Here is a 27673-nt window from a genome sequence, read left to right on the forward strand (position 1 = left end):
CGGATCTTATCCACAGCACAATACCAGTCAAGCAGGTGATCGTCTCTCACACGGTCCCTGGACCGTGATGAGCCTGATGATCAATATTAAGCACTTTAATACCTTGGAGGTGAAATGATTTCAACAATGTGTGAAAATTATTAACTATATTTATTATAATTTCTCTTCTTCAAGAAAAATGTGTGCACACATATAAACTCAGCACTCTGAGTAGTTCGGGACTTTATTGTCATATTCAATGATCAAGCCTCTAGATACATAAATGACACAAATTTTGGAAGCAGCCATTTACGTGAGAATTAAGCTAATAGAACCCACAAAACTCAGTGAGAAATATATATATATATATATATATATATATATATGTGGGATTGGACATTCTCGATGGATTAATGCTTATTTGAAAGGAACAACATTGAGTATTAGGGAATTGAATTGTATGGAATATGTGATATTAATTTTATCAATATTTTTTAATATATGCTGTAGCATTTGTTACATTTATGTTTATGATAAAAATAAAAACAAGAAAATGTTTTAAATTTTAAGGATCTAGTGTCCAGTGTGATATATAAATTGTATTTGTTTAAACGAATAGGTACAGCGCTCCTGGTTTTTTGCAGGGGTTTTTTCCCTTGCAAAGTGTTTTTTTCTGGTTAATTAGATAAGGAACGCAATTATCCTTATAACTAGGAGCAGCAGTGCCTATTGGTGTTATAGTTCAGAATCTCCATTCTTTCGGCTCTTGCTGGCGCCCGATCGCATGCACGGGGGATTCCACGATATAATAAGTGGGATAACCTGTGGATGCAATTTGTACAGTTTGTGCTTAGTAGCAGTGGCGTCATGAGGCGGGTGCTGGGGGTGCGGCCCGCACCCTGGTGTCACCCTTCAAAGGGGTGACACCAAAAAGAGCTGCACACCCGCACCCTCATCCACTTCTACATCTGCAGCGGCACCCACACGCACCAAGCCCCCACACGCCCGCCGACTTCATAAGCCTGCCTGTGCAGGACAACGAGGCCGGGTCCGTACTGCGGTCTGCGGCTGCCGCAAGCTCTGTACAGATGAAGGGTGCTGTACGTCACTACCCGTGATGTCATCACGCACACGCCGGCACCGCAGCCATTCTGGAAGGGAAAGGGAGGAGAGGCAGTGTGCAACATTACCGAAGGGGGAGGACCTGGCTGTACTGCTGTGAAGAGACTGCGGACCTCAGTGGCTGCTACTTCCTTGGCTGGCTGTGAGCTATTTCAGCTGCCAGAGGGTGTGTTTCTGGTCTAATGTTACAATTTACAATATACTATTACAGTATAATCCAGTGTTATTTTTGTTTAAAAAATGTTTTTTGACTAAATTAACAAAATATGTATTTTTTATATATATATATATATATATATATATATATATATATATATTTTATTAAATTAGTCAAAAAAATGATTTAAACAAAAATAACACTGGATTATACTGTAGCAGTATATTGTAAATTGTAACATTAGACCAAAAACACACCCTCTGGCAGCTGAAACAGCTCATATATATATATATATATATATATATATATATATTTATACATACACACAGTGTTTGAAGTGGGTCGGTACACACCAGTGTGGCATACCGCCACTTCAAGCACTGACTGAGACCATCGCCGCTGCAGTATTTCAAATTCAGCGCTACTGAACCGGTAGCCAATCAGGGGCGGCTCATTGGCTGCTGATTGGCTGCCGGTCTATGGCAAATTTAATATAATGGCGGTAAATAGGCGGACCAGAACCGCGCCAAAGGACACCATCATTGCCCGCTGTCTCCTTCGCACCCACGCCCACAGCCTCCTGCTCAGCACCGCCGCCTCCCACAGCACAGCCTCCTCCGCACTGCTGCCTACAGCCTCCTCATCCGCCACCACCGCCGACCTCAGCCAACTCTGCACAGCTGCTGACCACAACCTCCTCCTCCACGACGCCAATCACAGCCTCCTCCACACCTCCACTGCGGATTAGCTAATTTTATACTGTTGCCTTTCTCTCTCCCTTCTGTATGTCGTTGCTGTCTCTCTCTCTGTCACTATCCCTGTCCCTATGTCCCTGCTGTCACTCTCCCTGTCCCTCTGTCACTATCCCTGTCCCTATGTCCCTGCTCTCACTCTCCTTGTCCCTCTGTCACTCTCCCTGTCCCTATGTTCCTCTGTCACTCACCCTGTGCCTCTGTCACTCTCTCTGTCCCTGAATTGCGGCTCATACTGTGTGGCATAATGTGAATTTTGGCTCATTCCATGTGGCATAATGTGAATTTGGCTCATTCCATGTGAATTTTGGTTCATAATGTGTGGAAAAATGTGAATTTCGTCTCATTCCTTGTGAATTTTGGCTTATTCCATGTGGCATAATGTGAATTTTGGCTCATACTTCGCCTCAGGCAGGCGAAGCAAAATCCCTGAAAACGTCCCAGTTTTTATCCAAAAACAGGGCTGTTGAAAACACACAGGTTTCACTGTGACTGAACCTGTGCGTTTTTGGGAGAAAATGTACTTTTTGTACTTCAGGTGACCTAATTGGATAGCCCCCCCAAAAATACAGTATCAAAGAAGCAGTGTTGATAACCCCACAACGCTGCGTCGCAGCCCCGTGAACTCCTCTGCCTATCAAATCAGGCAGAGGTGTTCACATAAGTTGGATGCGATTGCATCTTACTTTGTGAGCACGCATGGGGTGGTCCGTGTCGGGGGGTGACACCATCAGTTATCACACCGGGTGACACCAACCCTAGTGACGCCTCTGCTTAGTAGCATATGTAATATCATGATTTGAATGAAATTTTAAATACTTGTAATTTAAATTTTGGTCAGTGAGGCATATTTAATGAAGGTATACTGGGCTGGTGTCTGCATAGTCAAATACAGTGTAATCTATCACCTTTCATCAGCTAAACATTTAACTCACTTGCCTTTATTAATCAGCCATAGTATTCCTTTAGATGCAATCTAGGGTCAGATGTGCTGGTCATTTTGCATTCACATATACAAATTGTTTATAACATCCCAAACCAATGTGGTTTAACAAAAATATAAAGGAATTAATGAACATAAAAAGATGAGCATTTAAAAAATACAAATCTGAGGGGGATGCGGAGTCATTTTAACACTATAAGGACTGTAACAAAATATGCAAAAAAGGTATGAGTGGCTAAAGTAGAAACTGAAAGACTAGTAGCAAAGGAAAGCAAAGCGAATCCCAATTTTTTTTTTAAGTACATCAACAGTAAGAGACTAAAGAACGAGAGTATAGGCCCTTTAAAGGACAAGAGGGGAGTCTTAATCAAAAAAGATAATGACATAGCAAATAAACTAAACAAGTTTTTTTCAATGGTATTTACCAGAGAGGACCAAATGCTGGGTCTAACACAAAATCTCAACAAAGATAATGTCCCACTGCTAAATGCTTATTTGAGTGAGGAGGTAGTCTGTGACCGATTAAAAAAGTTAAAGATTAATAAGTCACCTGGTCCAGATGGAATTCCCCCGAGGGTTCTTATGGAGCTGCACGCTGAACTAGCAAGACCTCTATTTTTGATCTTCATGGATTCGGTTAAATCGGGTATGGTTCCCAAGGACTGGCATATAGCGGAGGTAGAGCCAATATTTAAAAAGGCGAGCAAAGCTGAACCAGGTAATTATAGACCAGTTAGTCTTACATCTATAGTGGGGAAAGTATTGGAAGGTATTCTAAGGGACAGTATTCAAAAGTTCCTTGAAGCAAATAAGGTCATTAAAAGGAACCAACATGGATTTGTGAAGGACAGATCATGTCAGACCAACTTACTTGGCTTTTATGAAACAGTAAGTGCAAAACTGGATCAGGGTAAGGAGGTGGATATAATCTTTTTAGAATTTGCCAAAGCTTTTGACACTGTACCACACATGCGTCTTATCTATAAGCTACAAGAAATAGGGCTAGGGAGCACAATATGCACTTGGGTCAGTGTTTGGTTAGATAATAGGGAGCAGTGCAATGTGGTCAATGGATCATTTTCAAATTGAACCAAAGTACTAAGTAGTGTGCCACAAGGGTCTGTACTTGGACCACTTTTGTTCAACATTTTCATCAACGACCTAACAGTAGGTCTAGAGAGCATGGTGTCAATTTTCGCAGACGATACCAAATTGTGTAAGGTTATAAATACGGAGGGAGATGCTGAGCCTCTTTAGAATGACTTAACTAAACTGGAAGCATGGGCAGCAAAATGGAGAATGAGATTCAACACAGACAAGTGTAAGGTAATGCACTGTGGGGGCAAGACCAAAAATGACACCTATATACTAAATGGGGTAATATTAGGGGAATCTGTACTGGAAAAAGACTTAGGGGCTCACATAGATGACAAGTTAAGCAGCAGTACCCAAAGTAGGAGTGCAGCAAAGAAGGCTAATAAGATATTAGCATGCATAATATGGGGAATTGATACAAGGGACGAGAGTATTATACTCCCATTATATAAATCACTAGTGAGGCCACATCTTGAACACTGTGTGCAATTTTGGGCACCATATTACAAAAAGGATATCCTGGAGCTAGAAAAGGTTCAGAGGCGGGCGACCAAACTAATCAAGGGCATGGAGACACTGGAATACGAGGAAAGGCTTGCAAGGCTAGGCATGTTTACATTGGAAAAGAGGAGACTAAGAGGGGACATGATCAACATCTACAAATATATAAGGTGTCAATACACAGAGCTTGGGAGGGACCTGTTTTCTATAAGATCAGCACAGAGAACACGTGGTCACTCGCTTAGGTTAGAGGAAAGGAGTTTCTGCACATTGAGGCGAAAAGGTTTTCTCACAGTAAGGACAATACGTGTTTGGAATTCCCTGCCTGAAAGAGTAGTAACTGTGGACTCAGTCAACACCTTTAAGAATGGGTTAGATAAATTCCTGTTGGATAAAGATATTCAGTGTTATGGTGCGTAGGCACGCATTATAGCTAATTTAACTAGTCCTAACATAAAAATAACTAGTCCTATAATAAGACTGCATAGGAGACCACAAATAGGTTGAACTCGATGGACAATTGTCTTTTTTCAACCTTAGTTACTATGTTACTACAGTAAGTGTTTGAAAATGAACCGCTGAATAACATCAGTAAACAGGTATTTGAAAGTTTAACTTTAACAATTAACTTCATTATGTTGTAAACCTAAATAACTAATTTTTAATTCAAATACACCATGTACCACACATTGCTTTTCTTCATAGGACTCCATGGTATTTCCTCCAAAGCAATTACATAATTCATTCTCCCTGCAAATAAACCCTTTGTACACATTGGGTCTAATTCAGACCTGATCACAGCAGCAAATTTGTTAGCTAGTGGGCAAAACCATGTGTACTGCAGGTGGGGTAGAGATAACCTTTGCAGAGACAGATAGATTTGGGTGGGTTATATTGTTCCTGTGCAGAGTAAATACAGGTTGATTTACCTTTACACTGCAATTTAGATTTCAGTTTGAACACACCCCACCCAAAGCTAACTGTCTCTGCACATGATATATCTACCCCACCCCCCCTGCAGTGCACATGGTTTTGTCGATTAGCTAACAAATTTTCTGCTGCGGTCAGATCTGAATTACCCCCATTGTCACCTCAATTTTCTACTCCCTTCTAATTAACACTCATGAGCTTTTTACTTCTCTTTATACATTGAAATTAACAATCACAACCTGTCACCATAATAACATTCACAAACCTATTACAAGTATATATATCTCTCGCTCCTACTTCTATTAGCTGGTGACATTTCACCAAATACAGGCCCCAACCACTTGCACCACTTACATTCACCTGATCTGCAGCAATATATAAATCCAGCCAACGTCATAAACATCATGTATCCCATCACCCTCCAAATCATTAAAATGTGCCTTATGGAATGCATTCTCTGTTTGTAACAAATTAGCATCCACTGCCTCAATCTTGCATACACCGGACTATACTTAGTTTCTGAATTCACTAACACTCCCTTCCCTCTCTTAGATCACAAGCATATAACCTGCATGTTCTCCTTTACTTCAAAATCAATGTTATTGAAGTCCTCCAATCCTCCTCAAACTTGCAGAAATATTATCACAATTAATTTTCAAGAACTTTCCACCTCTATACAACAACTGCTCTCTCCTATTTCAGCATTCACTTCTGCTAAGACTGCTATATCACACCTGAACCAAACTCTAGAAATAGTCATTGATGAAGTGGCTCCAGCTACCCATCATACCCCACATAGGCCTAGATGTCATCCATGGCACTCTAAATTAACAAGACACCTACCAAGGACCTTAAATAACAAATATCTACCCATAATATATAAATCCTAAGTGGTGTAAAATAGTCCCATAGGGTCCTTTTGTATATATAAACATTTGTATAACTGTATATACATAATTGACAATTCTACACTCTGAAGAGCAGTCTTATAATTCTATTATTATTCAGTGTGAGTCTCATGTCAGACTTAAAAAGGCACAGATTCTGCAATGTCATGCATACATAGTGTGAAAAGCCACAATCTGATAGTCTCAAATTGCATTCAAGACAGACTATGATTAAAACACTAAGGGAAGATCAGTTGTTCTATTACAGTTTCAATGTTTCTATTACACAATGGCCATGATAAATTTATGGAATGCACACATTTGCTTATGACCTCAAATTTTGTCGCGGTCAGAGTTTGCAGGCTAGATCATCATATGAACAGCCCTGGTATAATTTTCCCCTTACCATGACCTCCAGAACTTATCTTGTACAGCAAAGGAGTGCACGCTCTGGCACCAAACTCCTCCGAATAGTCAATGAGAGCCTCCTTCACTACATCATAGCCGAAGAGCACCACAGCCGGTTCATTTCCCATGTAGATGGTGTATACTGGACCATACTTTTCCTTTAGCTACATAGAGAGAAAAAATCAATACAGGTTACACTCATTAGGTCAAATGTACAGTACATGACTAAATAGAAACACAGATAAGATAAATTGTAGCTTGAATCTAATGACTGAGATATGTACAACTAGTTGGTACCAAAGACTATATATAATATTATTATTATTATTATTATTATTATTATTCTTTATATGGTGACACAAGGGATCCACAGCACCCATTACACAGTACATGATCAAATGAGCAAACAAGAAAGCAGCACTAATAGTTCAAGACAATATAGTACAGGCATGGAAAATCAGGGGTTAGGTGCCATTAAAGGGAATATGCAGAACCGGCACTAACCAATATGATGCCCTAGGCAAGGTTTTGGCTGGTGCCCTCTAGCACCAATGCTGGTTCCGCCTCTGACCCTGCACCCTTTCCCAGCACCATCACCCCTCACCCAGAGGAGTCCTCATTTTTGGTGCTCCTACCCCCCATATTTTAAATAGGAACAAAGCACACATTTGGCATACAGCCCAAAAAGGGGCGTGTTCTTGATGGGAAGGGGAATGGTCACACAATAGTACCCCCAATTTAAATTATGCCACAGTAGTGCAACTTTAATCATATTTTATTAAGCGATAGTGTACCTTATTCACGTTACATCACACAGTAGTACCACTTTACCTTATATACGAAACTCCTCACAGTAGTGCCCCTTATTCACATTACATAACACAGTATTGCTCCTTATTCATATTAGACCACACCATATTGCTCTTTATTCACATTAGACCACACAGTAGTGCCCTTTCCATACATTACGCCGCACAGTAGAGCACCTTATACACATAATGCCACTCATTAGTAATGCCTTTATATACATAATACCACACAGTAATGCCCCTTACACATATGACACACATTATTAATGTCCTTATAAACATACACTCTGGCTGTAGCTGCATACAAAATGGTACATTACAGTGATTTCCAGGAATAAACTGTAAGGTAACATTTCGTATGCAGATACAGCCACAGTCACACACAGGATGTAGACATGCCGCATATCATTTTAATCAGCAGAAGCTGCTTGTGCCCATAGGCATGCCAAATGCCCTAGGTATTTGCCAAGTGTGCCTATGCCTAGAGCCGGCTCTGGGAGTATGGAGTATAAGATTGTGTAAGTAAGGAAAGGAAAGACACATGAGGAAAGAAGGCCCTGCTCTTATTTATATATATATATATATATATATATATATATATATATATATATAGATATAGATATATATACACACACACACACACACACACACACACACACACACACACACACACACACAATACTCATGCTTCACTATGGAATTTTAAGTATTTCTATGTGTGTAAGTTTAATTTTGAAGGACTTCCTGGTAAACTAGATTGTTAGTCTTTCCTTCAGGCTGGAGAATGGCCAGACTGTCAGATGAGCTGACTCTGAAACAGGCCATGGGCGAAGCACTCCTTGGATCCACGCCAGCCACTTTAAAATGCTGCCCCTGAGCTTTGTTAATGGTCATGGTGTAGCAGACCTTTACCGGGAACTGCAGCCGCATGAACTAGAAAAGGTAGTTTGATGTGATCAGAGGAATTCTTGGAATGAAGATAGTTTCAGGTGGATGCTAAAGAAGCGTCTAACAATCCTCCAATTTAAAAGGAAACAAAAATGACAGATTGTCAGTAAAAGAATTGTTAAAAAATGTTTGTTTTTAAACCTAGATTAACATGCTACTAAAAATAAATACACTTACTTACAGTAGGCATTTAATTTGGTAACATTTGTATGCAAAAAAACAAATCTAAATCTTATCTGGATTATGAGATAATGAAGAATTTATTAAAAACACAACACATTTCACCCCTTTGGGGGTGTGCTTTTGAAAATCCCCTTCTTAGTTGGTACCTACATTACAAAACAAAGCTACTGTCCAAATATCAAGTTCCTAGCCCTCATGGTTCTGGAGATTTTGTGATGAGTCAGTCAGTGCTGTTTGGCTTTTTCACCCCCTTTAGAAACATAGAATTTGACGGCAGATAAGATCCACTTGGCCCATCTAGTCTGCCCTTTTTTTAACCATATTTTTATCTCAAAACTTATTTGATCGATATTTCTTTGTAAGGATATCCTTATGTCTATCCCATGCATGTTTAAATTGCTCTAGTGTCTTAGCCTCTACCACCTCTGATGGGAGGCTATTCCACCTGTCCACTACCCTTTCTGTGAAGTAATTTTTCCTCAGATTTCTCCTGAACCTCCCCCCCTCCAGTCTCAGTACATGTCCTCGTGTCCTATTGCTTCTCTTCATTTGGAGAATGTTTCCCTCCTGGACTTTGTTAAAACCCTTCATATATTTGAAAGTTTCTATCATGTCCCCTCTTTCCCTTCTCTGCTCCAAACTATACATTTTGAGATTTCTTAGTCTTTCTGAGTATGTTTTGTGATGTAGGCCATGCATCATTTTAGTTGCCCTTCTTTGTACAGTCTCTGATGTATTAATATCCTTTTGAAGATATGGCCTCCAGAATTGAACACAGTATTCTAGATGAGGCCGTACCAATGACCTATACAGTGACATTATTACTTCTTTCTGCTGCTGATTCCTCTCCCAATGCAGCCAAGCATCTGACTAGCCTTCCTCATTGCCTTGTTACATTGCTTACCTGCCTTTAAGTCACCTGAAATAGTGACTCCTAGATCCTTTTCCTCATCAGTAGTTTCCAGTATAGTGTCATTAATACTATATTTAGCCTTTGGATTTTTGAGACCCAAGTGCATGATTTTGCAGTTTTGGGCATTAAACTGTCATTGCCACACTCTTGACCATTCCTCTAGTCTACCTAGATCCTCAGTCATTTGTTTTACCCCACCTGGTGTGTCTACCTTGTTGCATACCTTTGTGTCATCGGCAAAAAGGCATACTTTCCCTTTAATGCCATTTGCAATGTCACCAATAAAGATATTAAAAAGCACTGGTCCAAGTACAGATCCCTGGGGTACTCCACTGGTAACATTTCCCTCCTTTGAATGCACTCCATTTACACAACTCTCTGTTTTCTATCCTGCAACCAAGATCTTATCCATTCAATAATCCTAGTATCCAATCCACAGATTCCAAGTTTATTTAGCAGTCTGCGATTTGGAACAGTGTCAAAAGCCTTACTAAAGTCTAGATAAGCTATATCCACGGCTCCACCTTTATCCATCACTTTAGTCACACAGTCAAAAAAGTCAATAAGATTCGTTTGACATGATCTCCCGCCAGTGAATCCATACTGTTTGGGATCCTGTAAATTGCTGGATTTGAGATAATATACACTCTTTCTTTTAAGAGTGTTTCCATCAATTTCCCTACTACTGATTTAAGACTCACTGGTCTGTAGTTGGTTTGCCTCTTCCTTGCTTCCTCTTTTGTACAGTGGGACTATGTTCGCTCTTTTCCAGTCCTCTGGAATTACTCCCGTAGCTAATGACTTGTTGAATAATTCTGTCAATGGTGCTACCAGCACCTCTTTAAGTTTTTAGTATCCTTGGATGTATCCCAAATGGCCCCATAGATTTGTCCACTTTTAACTTTGAGAGTTCTATTAGGACCTTCTCCTCTATAAATGTACTTGTTTCATATTCTTGATTATCCCTGCAACTTAACTGTGGCACCTTACCTTCTCTTTCAGTAGTGAATACTGAGCCAAAATAATTATTAAGATGATCTACTATTACATTGTCTCCCTCAACAAGACTCCCAGTCTCTGTCTTTAGTTTTATAATTCTGCCTTGTGTTTTTCTCCTTTCGCTTATATACCTAAAAAAAGTTTTGCCACCTTTACCCACTGACTGGGCCATTTTCTCCTCCGCTTGTGCCTTTGCACATCTGATTACCTTCTTAGTCTACTTCTGTCTAACAAGATATATCTCTTTGTCTTCATTATTTTGTGTCTGCTTATATTTCCTAAGAGCCATCTTTTTTTCTTTCACAATATTTGCTACTTCTTTCACAGACCACTCTGGCTTCCTTTTCCTTGTTTTTTTTTCTAACACTTTTGATACAAGGGTCTGTTGCCTTTAATATTGCACTTTTTAATGTTTCCCACCTCTCCTGCACTGCTTCCAAGTTCCTCCACTCTGCCAAAGAATTGCTTAAACATTTTCCTATCCCTACAAAATCAGCCTTCCTAAAATCCAACACCTTTGTTTTGTATGGGATGAGTCAGTCTGTGTCTTTATGCTGAACCATACTGCTTGATGATCACTGGGGGTGGACTTTTGAAAAATCCCTTGTTAGTGGATGCCGATGTCACGAAACAAAGCTACTGTCTAAATTTCAAGTTCCTAGTCCTCATGTTTCTGGAGATTTCGTGATGAGTCATTAAGTCAGTTAGTGGTAGTTGGCTTTTCTCACCCCTTTTCATCCCTTTGGGGGTGGACTTTTGAAAAATTCCTTCTTAGTGGGTGTCTACGTCACAAAACAAAGCTAATGTCCAAATTTCAAGTTCTTAGTCCTCATAGTTCCAGAGATTTCATATGAGTCAGTGAGTCAGTGATATTTGGTTATTACATGTGTGTGTATATATATATATATATATATATATTATAGATGAGCGGGTTCGGTTCATTGAGATCCGAAACCCCCCGAACTTCTCCTATTTTACACGGGTCCGAGGCAGCCTCGGATCTTCACGCCTTGCTCAGTTAACCCGAACGCGGCCGAATGTCATCATCCCACTGTAGGATTCTCGTGAGATTCGTATTCTATATAAAGAGCCGCGCGTCGCCGCCATTTTCACTCGTGCATTGGAGATTGAATGGAGAGGATGTGGCTACGTTCTCTCCCTGAAAAGCTCAGTATCTGTGCTTAGTGTGCAGCATTGTGGGGACCACCAGTATATAATTATAGTAGTAGTACAGTACAGAAGGCTATTGCTGTATCTTGCAGCTCCATGTCAGACTCAGTTCTAGACAGTATCCTGATCATCAGTGCTCAATATCTGCTGCATTGTTGTGTGACCAGTATATATATATATATATATATATACTAGGTGATTCATTGCGCCCTACCGGCGCTCTTCACACCGTCGTTAGGGGCTACGCCCCGTTAACCTCTGCACGGCTTTGAACATATGCAGGGCGGTAGATAACAGAATCAGAAACGCAGGGCAGTATAGAGGGCATACAGAAATGGTGTCCGGTTGAGATAAGATAGAGAGGCGTAGGGGGGGAGAAAGGGAATGTACAGACACGCTGTGCGATCGGTAAAGGATAGGGAGAGTCAGGGTGGTAGGGAGAGGATAAAGAGAGGCAAGGGGTTAGAGAGAAAATACCGTTGCAAGAGGCTACGACCCATTATCCCCTGCACGGGCTTCAGCTGTGCTATAATTGTTATTACATGGAGTATTACCTGATTTTTTTTTTATGGCAGTGGGTAAATATTGTAAGGGGGGAGGGCGTGCGATTGTCAAGGGGCGTAGGCCTTTGTGAGGGCGTGCAGTGTGGCCGCAGGGCACAATGAATAACATAGTGTAGTATATACTGCTAGTGTCTGCATTATGAAGTACCAGATGAGTAACAGCAATGCACTATAGATAAGATACCAAGGTGCTGTGGCCACAGGTAGCAGAGCCGCTTATACACACAATGGCCACAGGTAGCAGAGCCGCTTATACACACAATACCCACAGGTAGCAGAGGCGCTTATACACAGTGCCCACAGGTAGCAGAGGTGCTTATACACCCAATGGGCACAGGTAGCAGAGCCACGTGTACACACAATACCCACAGGTAGCAGAGCGGCGTATACACACAATACCCAGAGGTAGCAAAGCCGCTTATACACACAGTGCCCACAGGTAGCAGAGCCGCTTATACACACAGTGTGCACAGGTAGCAGCGCCACTTATACACAATGGGCACAGGTAGCAGTGTTGCTTATACACATAATGGCCACAGTATTAGTGTTTCTAATTAATCCAATGTCCATTGGTAGCAACTATGCTCAAAAAAGTTTGGGGGTTTGGAAAGGGGGTGGGTTCAGTGAGGTTCCTATCCGTGCGGCTGATCAGCCCGATTCAGGGAATCACTTGTAGCGGCTGTGGATGGTGTCCGAGGTGCTATGTGTGGTGGAGGGGTGGGTGTGGGAGGGGTCACGGATGGGGAGTGTAGTTGCTGTTGGTGGGGGAGGGGTGGGTGCGGGGGACTGTGGATGAAGGAGGGGGTATGGAGGTAATGTGTGTGTGTGGGAGGGGCAATGTAGGGGTGTGCGTGTGGAGGTGCAGGGGGGTGAGCTTAGGTGATGGGTTTCAGAAGTGCTGTGGGTGGGGGAGGTGTGGGATGGTACGGATGGGGGATGTAGATGTTGTGGATGGGGGAGGGGTGGATGCGGGGGAGCTGTGGATGGGGGAGGGAGTCCGGAGGTGGTTCGGGTGGTGGTCCAGAGGTGTTGCGGGTGGGGGAGGGGCAGGTGTGGGAGGTCCGCAGATGTGGATGGTGTCTGTAGATAATGCGGGCGGGTAGGTGCTGTGGTTGTGGGAGTGGCGGGGGTGTTGCGGGTGGGGTACGTGATCTGGATGGGGTAGGTGATGTGGATGTGCGGTAGCCAGGGGAGGGGCGGGTGCGGGGATGGCACGGATGGGGGAGAGGGTCCGTGGGCGCTGTGGATGAGTAAGGGGTGGGTGCGGGGTTACGGCGGTTGTGGTGGGCCAGGTGTGCTGCTGCGGTGGGTGGGGGAGGGTGCCGGTGCAGGGATACCGCGGTTGGGGTAGGGCGGTTGGTGCAGCTGCGGCAGGTAGGGGAGGGGCCGGGGAGGGGGTGCAGCGGTGGGGAAGGGGCGGGTGTGAGGATGCTGCGGGTGGGGTGCCAGGGGTGGGGGTGGGGCGTGATGGGGTGTGGATGGGGTCTGTAGATGCTGCTGGTGGTGGAGGGGCAGGTGCAGGAGGCTGTGGATGAAGGAGGGGGTCTGGAGGTGCTGTGTGTGGGGGAGGGTGATGTAGGGGGAGGTGGGGTTGCAGAGGGGGAGGTTGGATGATGGTCTGTAGAAGTGCTGGGGGTGGGGGAGGTGTCTATAGATGATGGGAGTGGGGGAGGGGCCGGAGGTGCTGTTGGTGGGGCAGTGGTGGCTGTGGGGTGTGGTGGGGGTCCGGATGCGCCGCAGGCAGAGGACAGGCGGGTGCGGGATAGGGCGGATGGGGGAGGGGATCAGAGGGCGCTGTGGGTGGGTGAGGGGCTGGTGCGGGGTTAACGCAGTTGGGGAGGGCCGGCTGTGGTGGTGTTGTAGGTGTTGGAGGGGCAGGTGCGTGGGTGTTGGGGGGGAGGGGTGGGTGCAGGGGTGCTGTGGGTGGGGGAGGGGGCTATTTGGCGGGGTGGTGCAGTTGGGTGGGTGTGAGGGTGCCACGGTTGCGGGAGCGGGTGGTGCTGCAGGAAGGGGAGGGATGGGGGTGGGGGAGCAGGGGTCCTGTGCGTAGGGGAGGGGCGGGGTGCCATGGGTGGAGGGTTGGGAGCAGGGGTGATATGGGTGTGGGAGGGGTTGTGGGAGAAGCTGGTGTGGGAGTGCCGTGGGTGGGGGGCTGCGGGTGGGAGTATGGTGCCATGGGTGTGGGGACAGGTGCGGGGGGCAGGGACGGGTGCAGTAGTGCTGCGGTTGGGGTGTGGGAGGCGGCTGCGGGGGTTTCCGAGGGTTGGCGCTGGTGGGGGAGGGGGTGCGGGAGCAGGGGTGTTGCGGATGGGGGAGAGGCGGGTGCAGGAGGGGCAAATGCGGTGGTGGTGGTGCGGGTGGGGTGGAGGGGTGTAGCTGGGGAGAGGTGGGTATGGGAGTGGAGTGGGGGAGGGGCGGGGTGCCGCGGGTGGGGGAGGGGGCAGTTAGCCGGTGTGGTGCGGTTGGGGGAGGGTGGGGGTGAGGGTGCTATGGTTGCAGGGACGGGTGGGGGGGTGCTGCAGTAGGGGAGGGGTGGGGGTGCGGGAGCAGGGGTGCTGTGCGTAGTGGAGGGTCGGGGTGCCATGTGTGGGGAGTTGGGAGCAGGGGTGATGTGGGTTTGGGAGGGTTGGGGGGGCTGTGGGAGAAGCTGGTGTGGGAGTGCCGTGGGTAGGGGAGGGGGGGGTTCTGGGCGTGGGGGCGTTGTGCCATGGGTGGGGGACAGGTGTGGAGGGGCAGTGGCGGGTGCAGTGGTGGTGCGGATGGGGGGTGGAAGGCGGCTGCGGGGGTTCCGAGGGTTGGGGGTGTGGCGTGGGTGGGGGAGGGGGTGCAGGAGCAGGGGTGTTGCGGATGGGAGAGGGGTGGGTGCAGGAGGGGCAGATGCGGTGGTGGTGCGGGTGCAGTGGAGGATGCAGGGGTGTAGCGGGGGGAGAGGTGGGTATGGGGGTGGAGTGGGGGGGTGCCAAGGGTGGGGGAGGGGGCGGTTTGCCGGTGTGGTGCATTTGGGGGGTGGTGGGTTTGAGTGTGCCACGGTTGCAGGGGCAGGTGCTACAGGTAGGGAGGGGTGGGGGTGCGGGAGCAGGAGTGCTGTGCGTAGGAGATGGGCGGGGGTGCCATGGGTGGGGGGTTGGGAGCAGGGGTGATGTGGGTGTGGGAGAAGCTGGTGTGGGAGTGCCGTGGATGGGGAAGGGGGGGTGCTGGGGGTGGGGGCGTGGTGCCATGGGTGGGGGGACAAGTGCGGAGGGGGGGCAGGGGCTGGAGCAGTGGTGGTGCAGTTGGGTGGTGGGAGGCAGCTGCTGGGATTCCGAGGTTTGGGGAGGGGGTGGGGGAGGGGTGGGTGCAGGAGGGGCAGATGCGGTGGTGGTGCGGGTTGGGTGAAGGGTGCAGCGGGGGGAGAGGAGGGTATGGGGGAGGGGCAGGGTTGAAGCGGGTGGGGGAGGTGTTGGGGGTTCTGCTGCAGGTGTGGGAGCTACGGGTGGGGGTGGGAGTGCCGCAGTGGGAGCGGATGTGGGGGATGCGTTGGGTGCCGCAGGGGGGGCAGCGGGTGTTGGTGCTGTGGGTGGGGGAGGGGGCAGAGTGCCACGGGTGGTGCGGGTGTTGGTGCTGCGGGTGGGGGAGGGGGTGTAGTGCCACGGGTGGTGGGTGGAAGCGGTGGGTGTCGCGGGTAGGTGGCGCGGGTGTTGGTGCTGCGGGTGGGGGTGAGGGTGGGAGTGCCGCGGGTGGGGGGCGAATGCGGTTAGTTGCAGCGGGTGTTGGTGCTATGGGTGGGGGAGAGGGCGGGAGTTCCGCCGGTGGGTGGCGCGGGTGTTTGTGCTCTGGGTGGGGGAGGGGGCGGGAGTGCCGCGGGTGGTGGGTGGATGCGGCGGGTGTTTGTGCTACGGGTGGGGGAGGGGGCAGGAGCAGTGGCGCCACAACGTAGGTGCGGGGGGTGCGGGCCGCACCCGGGTGTTACCCTCTGAGGGGTGACACCAAAGTGCCGGCTCCTGCTCAGTGACAGGAGCTGGATGCTGCAACCCGGCTCCTGTCACAGCGCAGAAGCCAGCACTGCAGATTCAGCAGTGTCCGGGTGAAGGCCGTATACCCCGACCCACAATGTGCCGAAAACGGGGGTCGGGACACGAAGCCACGCCCCCTTCCGTGAATCCACGCCCCCTTTTCACTCGTGACCGCACCGGGTGTTATAACAGTAAGTGACGCCTCTGAGCGGGAGTGCCGCGGATGTTGGTGCTGCGGGAGGGGGAGAGGGCGGGAGTGCCGCGGGTGGGGGGCAGATGCGGGTGGTTGCTGCGGGTGGGAGGGGGAGCGATAGCAGCTGCCAGTGCTCAGCATGTCCCCCTGAACTCTGCAGCAGTAGTCTGTGAGGCGGGTAGTGTGAGTTCCGCTCACAGTCAGCGGCTGCTCTGTCACCAGAGAGTGTACAGGGAGAAGGGAGACAGGGGACTGGGCGGAGATAGGGAGGGGACTGGGCGGAGATGGGGAGGGGACTGTTCCTGGCCAGATCTGTGCCTGTGACTCTGCCCAGTATTAGACGGCCAGGCACAGACAAGGCAAATATATATATATATATATATATATATATATATATAGTACAGTGCAGCATTTTGGTGACCACCAGTATAGTAGTACAGTACAGTAGACTATTGCTGTATCTTGCAGCTCTGTGTCTAGTATACTATTCATATCTGTGCTGCATTGTTGTTGTGAGCAGTATATAGTAAGACAGTGCAGCATTGTAGTGACCACCAGTATACATAAACAGTAGTACAGTACGGTAGGCCATTGCTGTATCTTGCAGCTCTGTGCCAAGTATACTATCCATATCTGTGCTGCATTGTTGTGAGCAGTATATAGTAGGACAGTGCAGCATTTTAGTGACCAGCAGTAGTAGAACAGCAGTACAATAGGCCATTGCTATTGATATATTACTGGCATATAATTCCACACATTAAAAAATGGAGAACAAAAATGTGGAGGGTAAAATAGGATAAAGATCAACATCCACTTCCACCTCGTGCTGAAGCTGCTGCCACTAGTCATGGCAGAGACGATGAAATGCCATCAACGTCGTCTGCCAAGGCCGATGCCCAATGTCATAGTAGAGAGCATGTAAAATCCAAAAAACTAAAGTTCAGTAAAATGACCCAAAAATCTAAATTAAAAACGTCTGAGGAGAAACGTAAACTTACCAATATGCCATTTACGACACAGAGTGGCAAGGAACGGCTGAGGCCCTGGCCTGTGTTCATGGCTAGTGGTTTAGCTTCACATGAGGATTGAAGCACTCATCCTCCCGCTAGAAAAGTGAAAAGACTTAAGCTGGCAAAAGCACAGCAAAGAACTGTGTGTTCTTCTTAGGAGAGTCCAATTATGTCGGTTGCGATGCCTGACCTTCCCAACACTGGACGGGAAGAGGTGGAGGAGCACCCACAGTCCAGTTCTTGATAGTCAAATTGAAGATGTCACTGTTGAAGTACACCAGGATGAGGATATGGGTGTTGCTGGCGCTGAGGAGGAAATTGACAAGGAGGATTCTGATGGTGAGGTGGTTTGTTTAAGTCAGGCACCCGGGGAGACACCTTTTGTCCGTGGGATGAATATTGCCATTGACATGCCTGGTCAAATTACAAAAAAATCACCTCTTCGGTGTGGAATTATTTTCACAGAAATGAGGAAACAGGTGTCAAGCCGTTTGTTGCCTTTGTCAAGCTGTAATAAGTAGGGGTAAGGACGTTAACCACCTAGGAACATCCTCCCTTATACGTCACCTGCAGCGCATTCATCAGAAGTCATTGACAAGTTCAAAAACTTTGGGTGACAGCAGAAGCAGTCCACTGACAACTAAATCCCTTCCTCTTGTACCCAAGCTCCTGCAAACCATACCACCAACTCCCTCAGTGTCAATTTCCTCCTTAGACAGGAATGCCAGTAGTCCTGCAGGCCATTTCACTGGCATGTCTGATGAGTCCTCTCCTAACTGGGATTCCTCCGATGGATCCTTGAGTGTAACGCCTGCTGCTGCTGGCGCTGCTGTTGTTGCTGCTGGGAGTCGATCATCATCCCAGAGGGGAAGTCGTAAGACCACTTGTACTACTTCCAGTAAACAATTGACTGTCCAACAGTCCTTTGCAAGGAAGATGAAATATCACAGCAGTCATCCTGCTGCAAAGCGGATAACTCAGGCCTTGGCAGCTGTGTTGGTGTTAAACATGTGTCCAGTATCCACTGTTAATTCACAGGGAATTAGAGTATATCTTTAGGTAGTGTGTCCCTGGTACCAAATACCATCTAGGTTCCACTTCTCTAGGCAGGCGATACCGAGAATGTACACAGACGTCAGAAAAAGAGTCACCAGTGTCCTAAAAAATGCAGATGTACCCAATGTCCACTTAACCACGGACATGTGGACAAGTGGAGCAGGGCAGACTCAGTACTATATGACCTTAACAGCCCACTGGGTAGATGTATTGCCTCCCGCAGCAAGAACAGCAGTGGCGGCACCAGTAGCAGCATCTCGCAAATGCCAACTCGTTCCTAGGCAGGCTACGCTTTGTATCACTGCTTTCCATAAGAGGCACACAGCTGACAACCTCTTACGGAAACTGAGGAACATCATCACAGAATGGCTTACCCCAATTGGACTCTCCTGGGGATTTGTGACATCGGACATAGCCACCAATATTGTGCGTGCGTTACATGTGGGCAAATTCCAGCACATTCCATGTTTCGCACTTACATTGAATTTGGTGGTGCAGATTTTTTTTTTTAAATGACAGGGGCGTGCAAGAGATGCTGTCGGTGGCCAGAAGAATTGCGGGCCACTTTCGACATTCAGCCACCGTGTGCCGAAGACTAGAGCACCAGCAAACACTCCTGAACCTGCCGCTCCATCAGCTGAAGCAAGAGGTGGTAATGAGGTGGAATTCAACCCTCTATATGCTTCAGAGGATGAAGGAGCAGCAAAAGGCCATTCAAGCCTATACATCTGCCTATGATATAGGCAAAGGAGCGGGAATGCACCTGACTCAAGCGCAGTGGAGAATGATTTCAACATTGTACAAGGTTCTGCAACCCTTTGAACTTGCCACAAGTGAAGTCAGTTCAGACACTTTCAGCCTGTGTCATGTCATTCCCCTCATCAGACTTTTGCAGAAGCAGCTGGAGAGATTGAAGGAGGAGCTAAAATGGAGCGATTCCGCTAGGCATGTGGGACTTATGGATGGAGCCCTTAATTTGCTTAACCATAATTCACGGGTGGTCAATCTGTTTAAATCAGAGCACTACATTTTGGCCAACGTGCTCGATCCTAGATTTAAAGCATATGTTGTATCTCTCTTTCTGGCAGACACAAGTCTGCAGAGGTTCAAAGACCTGCTGGTGAGACACTTGTCAACTCAAGCGGAACGTGACCCATCAACAGCTCCTCCTTCACATTCTCCCGCAACTGGGGCTGCGAGGAAAAGGCTAAGAATTCCAAGCCCACCCACTGGCATTGATGCAGGGCAGTCAGGAGCGAATGCTGACATCTGGAGGTGGACAGACTCATCAAGCTGGACCATGATAGTGGTTGGATTGATGAGAACGTTTTGGAATTTCTTGCTGTTGATTTTCCAATATGTCCTGTGCTATATATGCTACCAAAACAACACAAATTGCAGGTGGATTCCCCTGGCAGACCAATAATATCTGCCAAGGGCTCCATACTGCAACACTTAGCCCTGTTTCTTGACTACTTCTCGTAACCTTTTGTGAAAACCACTAAAGTTATCTAAAGGATACAGGTCAATTCCTGTCCATATTGAATCAAATTGTATCTTTTCCAGCTGATGCAAAATTAGCCACTCTGGATGTGGTATCGTTATATATGATCATACCACACCAGGAGGGTATTAAAGCTGTATGAGAAGCTCTTACAATGGGTCCCTAAGAAGGACCACCCTTTGAGTACATCTGTTAATTATTGATGAAGGTCCTAGTGTGTAATTACTTTATATACCAAGGTGAATGCTATTTACAGTTAGTAGGGACCACAATGGGGTCTAACATCTCCCCAGTTTATACCAATATTTATATGACTAGATTTGAACAAGAACACATTATATGTAAATACTCTGATAAGATTCTATATTACCGGAGGTTCATTTATGATATTTTTTTAATTTTGAGTGGTGATACCAATTTTTTCAATAACATGGTAGAAACCATACATGACCTGAATACTCCAGTGCAAATCATAGCTTCATTAAATGCCACAACCATTGATTTTTTGGATGTTGCAGTTCTTAAAAATGGGTGCACACTTGAATACACATTGGTGGTCATTCCGAGTTGTTCGCTCGCAAGCTGCTTTTAGCAGCTTTGCACACGCTAAGCCGCCGCCTACTGGGAGTGAATCTTAGCTTATCAAAATTGCGAACGAAAGATTAGCAATATTGCGATAAGACATCTCTGTGCAGTTTCTGAGTAACTCGAGACTTACTCGGCATCTGCGATCAGTTCAGTGCTTGTCGTTCCTGGTTTGATGTCACAAACACACCCAGCGTTCGCCCAGACACTCCTCCGTTTCTCCAGCCACTCCCGCGTTTTTCCCAGAAACGGTAGCGTTTTTTCACACACACCCATAAAACGGCCTGTTTCCGCCCAGAAACACCCACTTCCTGTCAATCACATTACGATCACCAGAACGAGGAAAAAACCGTGAGTAAAATTCCTAACTGCATAGCAAATTTACTTGGCTCAGTCGCAATGCGGACATTGCGCATGCGCACTAAGCGGAAAATCGCTGCGATGCGAAGAAATTTACCGAGCGAACAACTCGGAATGACCCCCATTGTTCCAAAAACCAACTGATAGGAACACATTGCTGTGGGCCTCTAGTCATTACCCAGAGTCCCTGAAACCTGGATTACCAACATCACAATTTTTAAAAATCCTGCGAAACAATTCTGATAAATCCAGGCTGATTTACAGTTACAGGAATGTATACAACGATTTGCAGAACGCGGTTATCTGGCTAAAGTTAATGAGTTGCCTCACTAAGGCCAGAAAGATATTTTGTTCTAATAAGAAACAGAAAACTATTAAAAAATATTGGTCATTGGTCACCACAGATCCAGCTTTTAAGAAAATGAATGGCCAGAGACCACCGCAGGGGTTCAAATTTAAAAGATGCCCTGCTCAGACCTAATATGCAACCTAGCACTGTGCCGGAGAACAACTGGCTAACACAGTAAAAGGAGTGTTACAGATGCCTGGGCTGTACAACATGCTGGGCAATGGTGACTGGAAAGTTCGTTAACCACCCATATACTGATTGAAAAAAGTACTTAAAATATCATTTAACTTGCCTTATGGACCATGTGATATATTACCTCATATGCCCTTGTGGGTATATGTATGTTGGAAAAACCATACGAAGATTTCGTGAGCACATGAATTAACACAGATCTTCCATATGCTTCGCTTATAGTAATGGATTCTCTGACAAACCTGTTGCTGTACATTTCCTGAAGGAGGGCTATCAAATTTCTGCTCTCCGTTCTATGATTATAGACTGGATACCACTGCCCCAGAGAGGGAGTGATCGAGGATTAATGCTTTTGAAGAGGTAAGCATGGTGGATACACTACTTGGATATAGAGATGAGCGGGTTCGGTTTCTTTGAATCCGAACCCGCACGAACTTCACTTTTTTTTCCACGGGTCCGAGCGACTCGGATCTTCCCGCCTTGCTCGGTTAACCCGAGCGCGCCCGAACGTCATCATGACGCTGTCGGATTCTCGCGAGGCTCGGATTCTATCGCGAGACTCGGATTCTATATAAGGAGCCGCGCGTCGCCGCCATTTTCACTCGTGCATTGAGATTGATAGGGAGAGGACGTGTCTGGCGTCCTCTCCATTAGAATAGAGATAGATAGATTAGATAGAGAGAGATTGTGCAGAGTCGCAGACAGAGTTAGTTTACCACAGTCAGTGACCAGTGCAGTTGCTAGTTAACTTTTATTTAATATAATATATCCGTTCACTTCTCTCTGCTATATCCGTTCTCTGCCTGAAAAAAAAAACGATACACAGCACAGTCAGTCACACAGTGTGACTCAGTCTGTGTGCACTCAGCTCAGCCCAGTGTGCTGCACAGTCATCAATGTATAAATTAAAAGCTTATAATTAATTGTGGGGGAGACTGGGGAGCACTGCAGGTTGTTAGCAGGAGCCAGGAGTACAATTATATTAATTAACAGTGCACACTTTTGCTGCAGGAGTGGTGACCAGTGCCTGACCACCAGTATAGTATTGTTGTATACTACTAATATCTCTTTAAATATCAACCAGTCTATATTAGCAGCAGACACAGTACAGTGCGGTAGTTCACGGCTGTGGCTACCTCTGTGTCGGCACACGGCAGGCAGTCCGTCCGACCAGAATTGTATTATTTATTATTATATACCTACCACCTAACCGTGGTTTTTTTTTCATTCTTTATACCGTCATAGTGTCATCCTAATTGTTACGAGTATACTACTATCTCTTTATCAACCAGTGTACAGTGCGGTAGTTCACGGCTGTGGCTACCTCTGTGTCGGCACACGGCAGGCAGTCCGTCCGACCAGAATTGTATTATTTATTATTATATACCTACCACCTAACCGTGGTTTTTTTTTCATTCTTTATACCGTCATAGTGTCATCCTAATTGTTACGAGTATACTACTATCTCTTTATCAACCAGTGTACAGTGCGGTAGTTCACGGCTGTGGCTACCTCTGTGTCGGCACACGGCAGGCAGTCCGTCCGACCAGAATTGTATTATTTATTATTATATACCTACCACCTAACCGTGGTTTTTTTTTCATTCTTTATACCGTCATAGTGTCATCCTAATTGTTACGAGTATACTACTATCTCTTTATCAACCAGTGTACAGTGCGGTAGTTCACGGCTGTGGCTACCTCTGTGTCGGCACACGGCAGGCAGTCCGTCCGACCAGAATTGTATTATTTATTATTATATACCTACCACCTAACCGTGGTTTTTTTTTCATTCTTTATACCGTCATAGTGTCATCCTAATTGTTACGAGTATACTACTATCTCTTTATCAACCAGTGTACAGTGCGGTAGTTCACGGCTGTGGCTACCTCTGTGTCGGCACACGGCAGGCAGTCCGTCCGACCAGAATTGTATTATTTATTATTATATACCTACCACCTAACCGTGGTTTTTTTTTCATTCTTTATACCGTCATAGTGTCATCCTAATTGTTACGAGTATACTACTATCTCTTTATCAACCAGTGTACAGTGCGGTAGTTCACGGCTGTGGCTACCTCTGTGTCGGCAGTCGGCAGGCAGTCCGTCCATCCATAATTGTATTATTATTATAATATATACCACCTAACCGTGGTTTTTTTTTCATTCTTTATACCGTCATAGTGTCATACTAGTTGTTACGAGTATACTACTATCTCTTTATCAACCAGTGTACAGTGCGGTAGTTCACGGCTGTGGCTACCTCTGTGTCGGCAGTCGGCAGGCAGTCCGTCCATCCATAATTGTATTATTATTATAATATATACCACCTAACTGTGGTTTTTTTTTCATTCTTTATACCGTCGTCATAGTGTCATACTAGTTGTTACGAGTATACTACTATCTCTTTATCAACCAGTGTACAGTGCGGTAGTTCACGGCTGTGGCTACCTCTGTGTCGGCAGTCGGCAGGCAGTCCGTCCATCCATAATTGTATTATTATTATAATATATACCACCTAACCGTGGTTTTTTTTTCATTCTTTATACCGTCGTCATAGTGTCATACTAGTTGTTACGAGTATACTACTATCTCTTTATCAACCAGTGTACAGTGCGGTAGTTCACGGCTGTGGCTACCTCTGTGTCGGCAGTCGGCAGGCAGTCCGTCCATCCATAATTGTATTATTATTATAATATATACCACCTAACCGTGGTTTTTTTATACCACCTAACCGTGGCAGTCCGTCCATAATTGTATACTAGTATCCAATCCATCCATCTCCATTGTTTACCTGAGGTGCCTTTTAGTTCTGCCTATAAAATATGGAGAACAAAAAAGTTGAGGTTCCAAAATTAGGGAAAGATCAAGATCCACTTCCACCTCGTGCTGAAGCTGCTGCCACTAGTCATGGCCGAGACGATGAAATGCCAGCAACGTCGTCTGCCAAGGCCGATGCCCAATGTCATAGTACAGAGCATGTCAAATCCAAAACACCAAATATCAGTAAAAAGCCTCTTTTTTTCTTTGCGTCATGTGCTGTTTGGGGAGGGTTTTTTGGAAGGGACATCCTGCGTGACACTGCAGTGCCACTCCTAGATGGGCCCGGTGTTTGTGTCGGCCACTAGGGTCGCTAATCTTACTCACACAGCTACCTCATTGCGCCTCTTTTTTTCTTTGCGTCATGTGCTGTTTGGGGAGGGTTTTTTGGAAGGGACATCCTGCGTGACACTGCAGTGCCACTCCTAGATGGGCCCGGTGTTTGTGTCGGCCACTAGGGTCGCTTATCTTACTCACACAGCGACCTCGGTGCAAATTTTAGGACTAAAAATAATATTGTGAGGTGTGAGGTATTCAGAATAGACTGAAAATGAGTGTAAATTATGGTTTTTGAGGTTAATAATACTTTGGGATCAAAATGACCCCCAAATTCTATGATTTAAGCTGTTTTTTAGTGTTTTTTGAAAAAAACACCCGAATCCAAAACACACCCGAATCCGACAAAAAAAATTCGGTGAGGTTTTGCCAAAACGCGGTCGAACCCAAAACACGGCCGCGGAACCGAACCCAAAACCAAAACACAAAACCCGAAAAATTTCAGGCGCTCATCTCTACTTGGATATTGTATCCCCTATAGGCCTGAATGAAATGAACACCCTTTATATTGTTTTATAAGGGTGACTATGCTGCATAATGTGAATATAAATGGTTCGTAAAACCATGACAGTGTTGAATTTGGCACTTTAAAAGCGATTATTTTTCTTTCTTTTATTCATTTTTCACTTTTTTAATTGGTGACCTGACTCTGAGATTGACAATGTTTATGCATTTGTATTTATATTGTTTTTATGGTATGGGCACCTTTGGACTCCTATGCCGATGCCTTGTATGCTTTCTGTACTTTATATACCATATAGAAAGGGGTAGTGTATTACTATTCCAGTGAAGTTGTGCGCTCCACACAGAGTATATGCGGCCTACAACGATGGTGGAACCCATGCCGCTGCGAAAGTGAAGCGTCTATGTGTTTCAGATGTAATCCACATATTTTACGCAACACTTCTGGTCGCAGGTTCCTTGGGACTGTGAGTGGAACGCAGGGTGCATCGCAAGTGATGTGGTCATGCGTTCCATGCTTTAAGTAAATGGCGTCCGTGCCACTTCCGGTCACGGATGCCGCACTAAATAATAAACATGTGCATGACTAAAGGCCAGGACTGCAAATATGGGTGAGTGGTGTTTTGCCCATATATATGTGTATGTGTATATATATATATATATATATACAGTATATATACACATGTATATTTAAAGAAAATAGGTACTATATGTAATTGATAAATACAAGTACCGCTTATTAAGTGTAGTATGAAATCACTTCCGTTATTAACCATGTGTTTAGGCCTTAATCAGCCAGGTAAGGTATATGAGTCCTTGGGTGCCCATGGGGGGTTTGGTTGTGTTTGTTATGGTCTAGCTAAGCAACCCTGGGACTGGATAAAGGTCCTGGCATGGTCCGAAACGTCAACCGATTGTATTTTAAGAATGCTGCAATAAATTTGGATTTTATTACATGGGAATAAGAAGTCTGGTGAGTGCATTCACTTTTCTATGGTATATATACTAGCTATTCTACCCATTTTTCACATGGTAATTTCTGATTTTCACGGTTGTACATATAAATGAGTGTTAATAATTTGGTGAATATATAGAGATGTAAATTTGAGACGTGTTAATGAGAGTAAATATGAATCCCTGGTTCTTGGCGTTACCCGAGGAGCACCCGGAGCAGATACGGTAAAAAGTGACAGGACCATTTTTGTAGTTTATTCAATTCTACACACTGGAGGTGCAATCCAGGTTTTGATCCGATTGTCCGTTTGGGCATTATCGTTAATGCAACAAAAGCCACGTATCGGTAATGACATCATTTTGTCAACCCCCTTTTCATCCCCTTAGTGAAGGTGTATTCAAATTCTGATTACGTATTTTTCCTATTTCCCACCTACAGAATACCTATGTTAAATTTAAGCTTCCTAACATATCGGGAAGTACGAGAATTAGTGATGAGTCAATCAGTCAGTGAGTAAGTGAGTGAGTGAGGGCTTTCGCATACAGTATATATATATATATATATATATATATATATATATTTGCATGTATTTATAGATACGACGTGATGAGTTAAGGAAGAAGAACAACTAAGGTAGATCACATCCACAGAAGAATATATATTTCCAATGTCCTATTACCTTAACTCATCATAATTTGGTGAGCACAGTACCTTAAAGGGATTATTCTCATTAAAGAAATGTGCAGCAATGTAGAAAGCAAGATTTGAGAAGGGCTCATCCTTTTTATTTTTTGGACTGACACCACATGATCCTATTTGTATTGTAACATTTGTATGTTGCAGTATATGTAACTTAGCACCATATCGCTCTGTATTTTTTACTTTGTCCACATTGGGGTCTATTCATGAAGCAGTGAAAAGAGTGGAGAAGTGAGCCAGTGGAGACGTTGCCCATGACAACCAATCAGCTGCTACATATAATTTTATAGAATGCACTTGATAAATATTACCTCAATGCTGATTGGTTGCCATGGACAACTTCTCCACTGGCCCACTTCTCAGTTTGTTTCACTGCTTCATTATGTTTACTGAATGTTTGTCTTCCTACACAGTATTTTAGCTGACACAAGGAGGACTGGTGGAATAAAACACAAATATAATTAGATACAGACCTAATATTGGAGTGGGCAACACAGGTTAGATGATACAGCTCTCATCCTTACCCTCTGTCCCAGGCTCACTGTCTACCCCATCTGTGTAACCCATGTCTGTCTGCCCCTCCCGTTTAGAATGTAAGCTCTCACAAGCAGGGCCCTCTTCCCTCGTGTGCCTTTCCTTCTCTTACTTATAATGTCATCTACTCCATACTCCCTACAATGGCACTAAACCCTTTTCTGCCATCCTGAGGCTTATTTTAGAGTAATGACTGCTGATGCAAAAATGATTATATTCCATGTGCTTGCACTGCATTGCCTTGTACTGTAATACCCCTTTCAAACAGA

At 45.4% G+C, this 27673-nt stretch overlaps 1 protein-coding gene across 2 annotated transcripts in view; it reads right to left on the reverse strand.

Moving 5' to 3' along the window:
• LOC134949263 (cytochrome P450 2C5-like) overlaps positions 1-27673 on the reverse strand; it is a 166708-nt gene that overhangs the window by 94142 nt on the left and 44893 nt on the right. For both annotated transcript variants that reach the window (XM_063937752.1, XM_063937751.1), the window contains exon 2: positions 6773-6938. In XM_063937752.1, the coding sequence (XP_063793822.1) occupies positions 6773-6938 (166 nt within the window). The remainder of the gene's footprint in view (positions 1-6772; positions 6939-27673) is intronic.

Source organism: Pseudophryne corroboree, chromosome 8 (genome assembly GCF_028390025.1).
Source record: "Pseudophryne corroboree isolate aPseCor3 chromosome 8, aPseCor3.hap2, whole genome shotgun sequence".
NCBI classification, from domain to species: Eukaryota; Metazoa; Chordata; class Amphibia; order Anura; family Myobatrachidae; genus Pseudophryne; species Pseudophryne corroboree.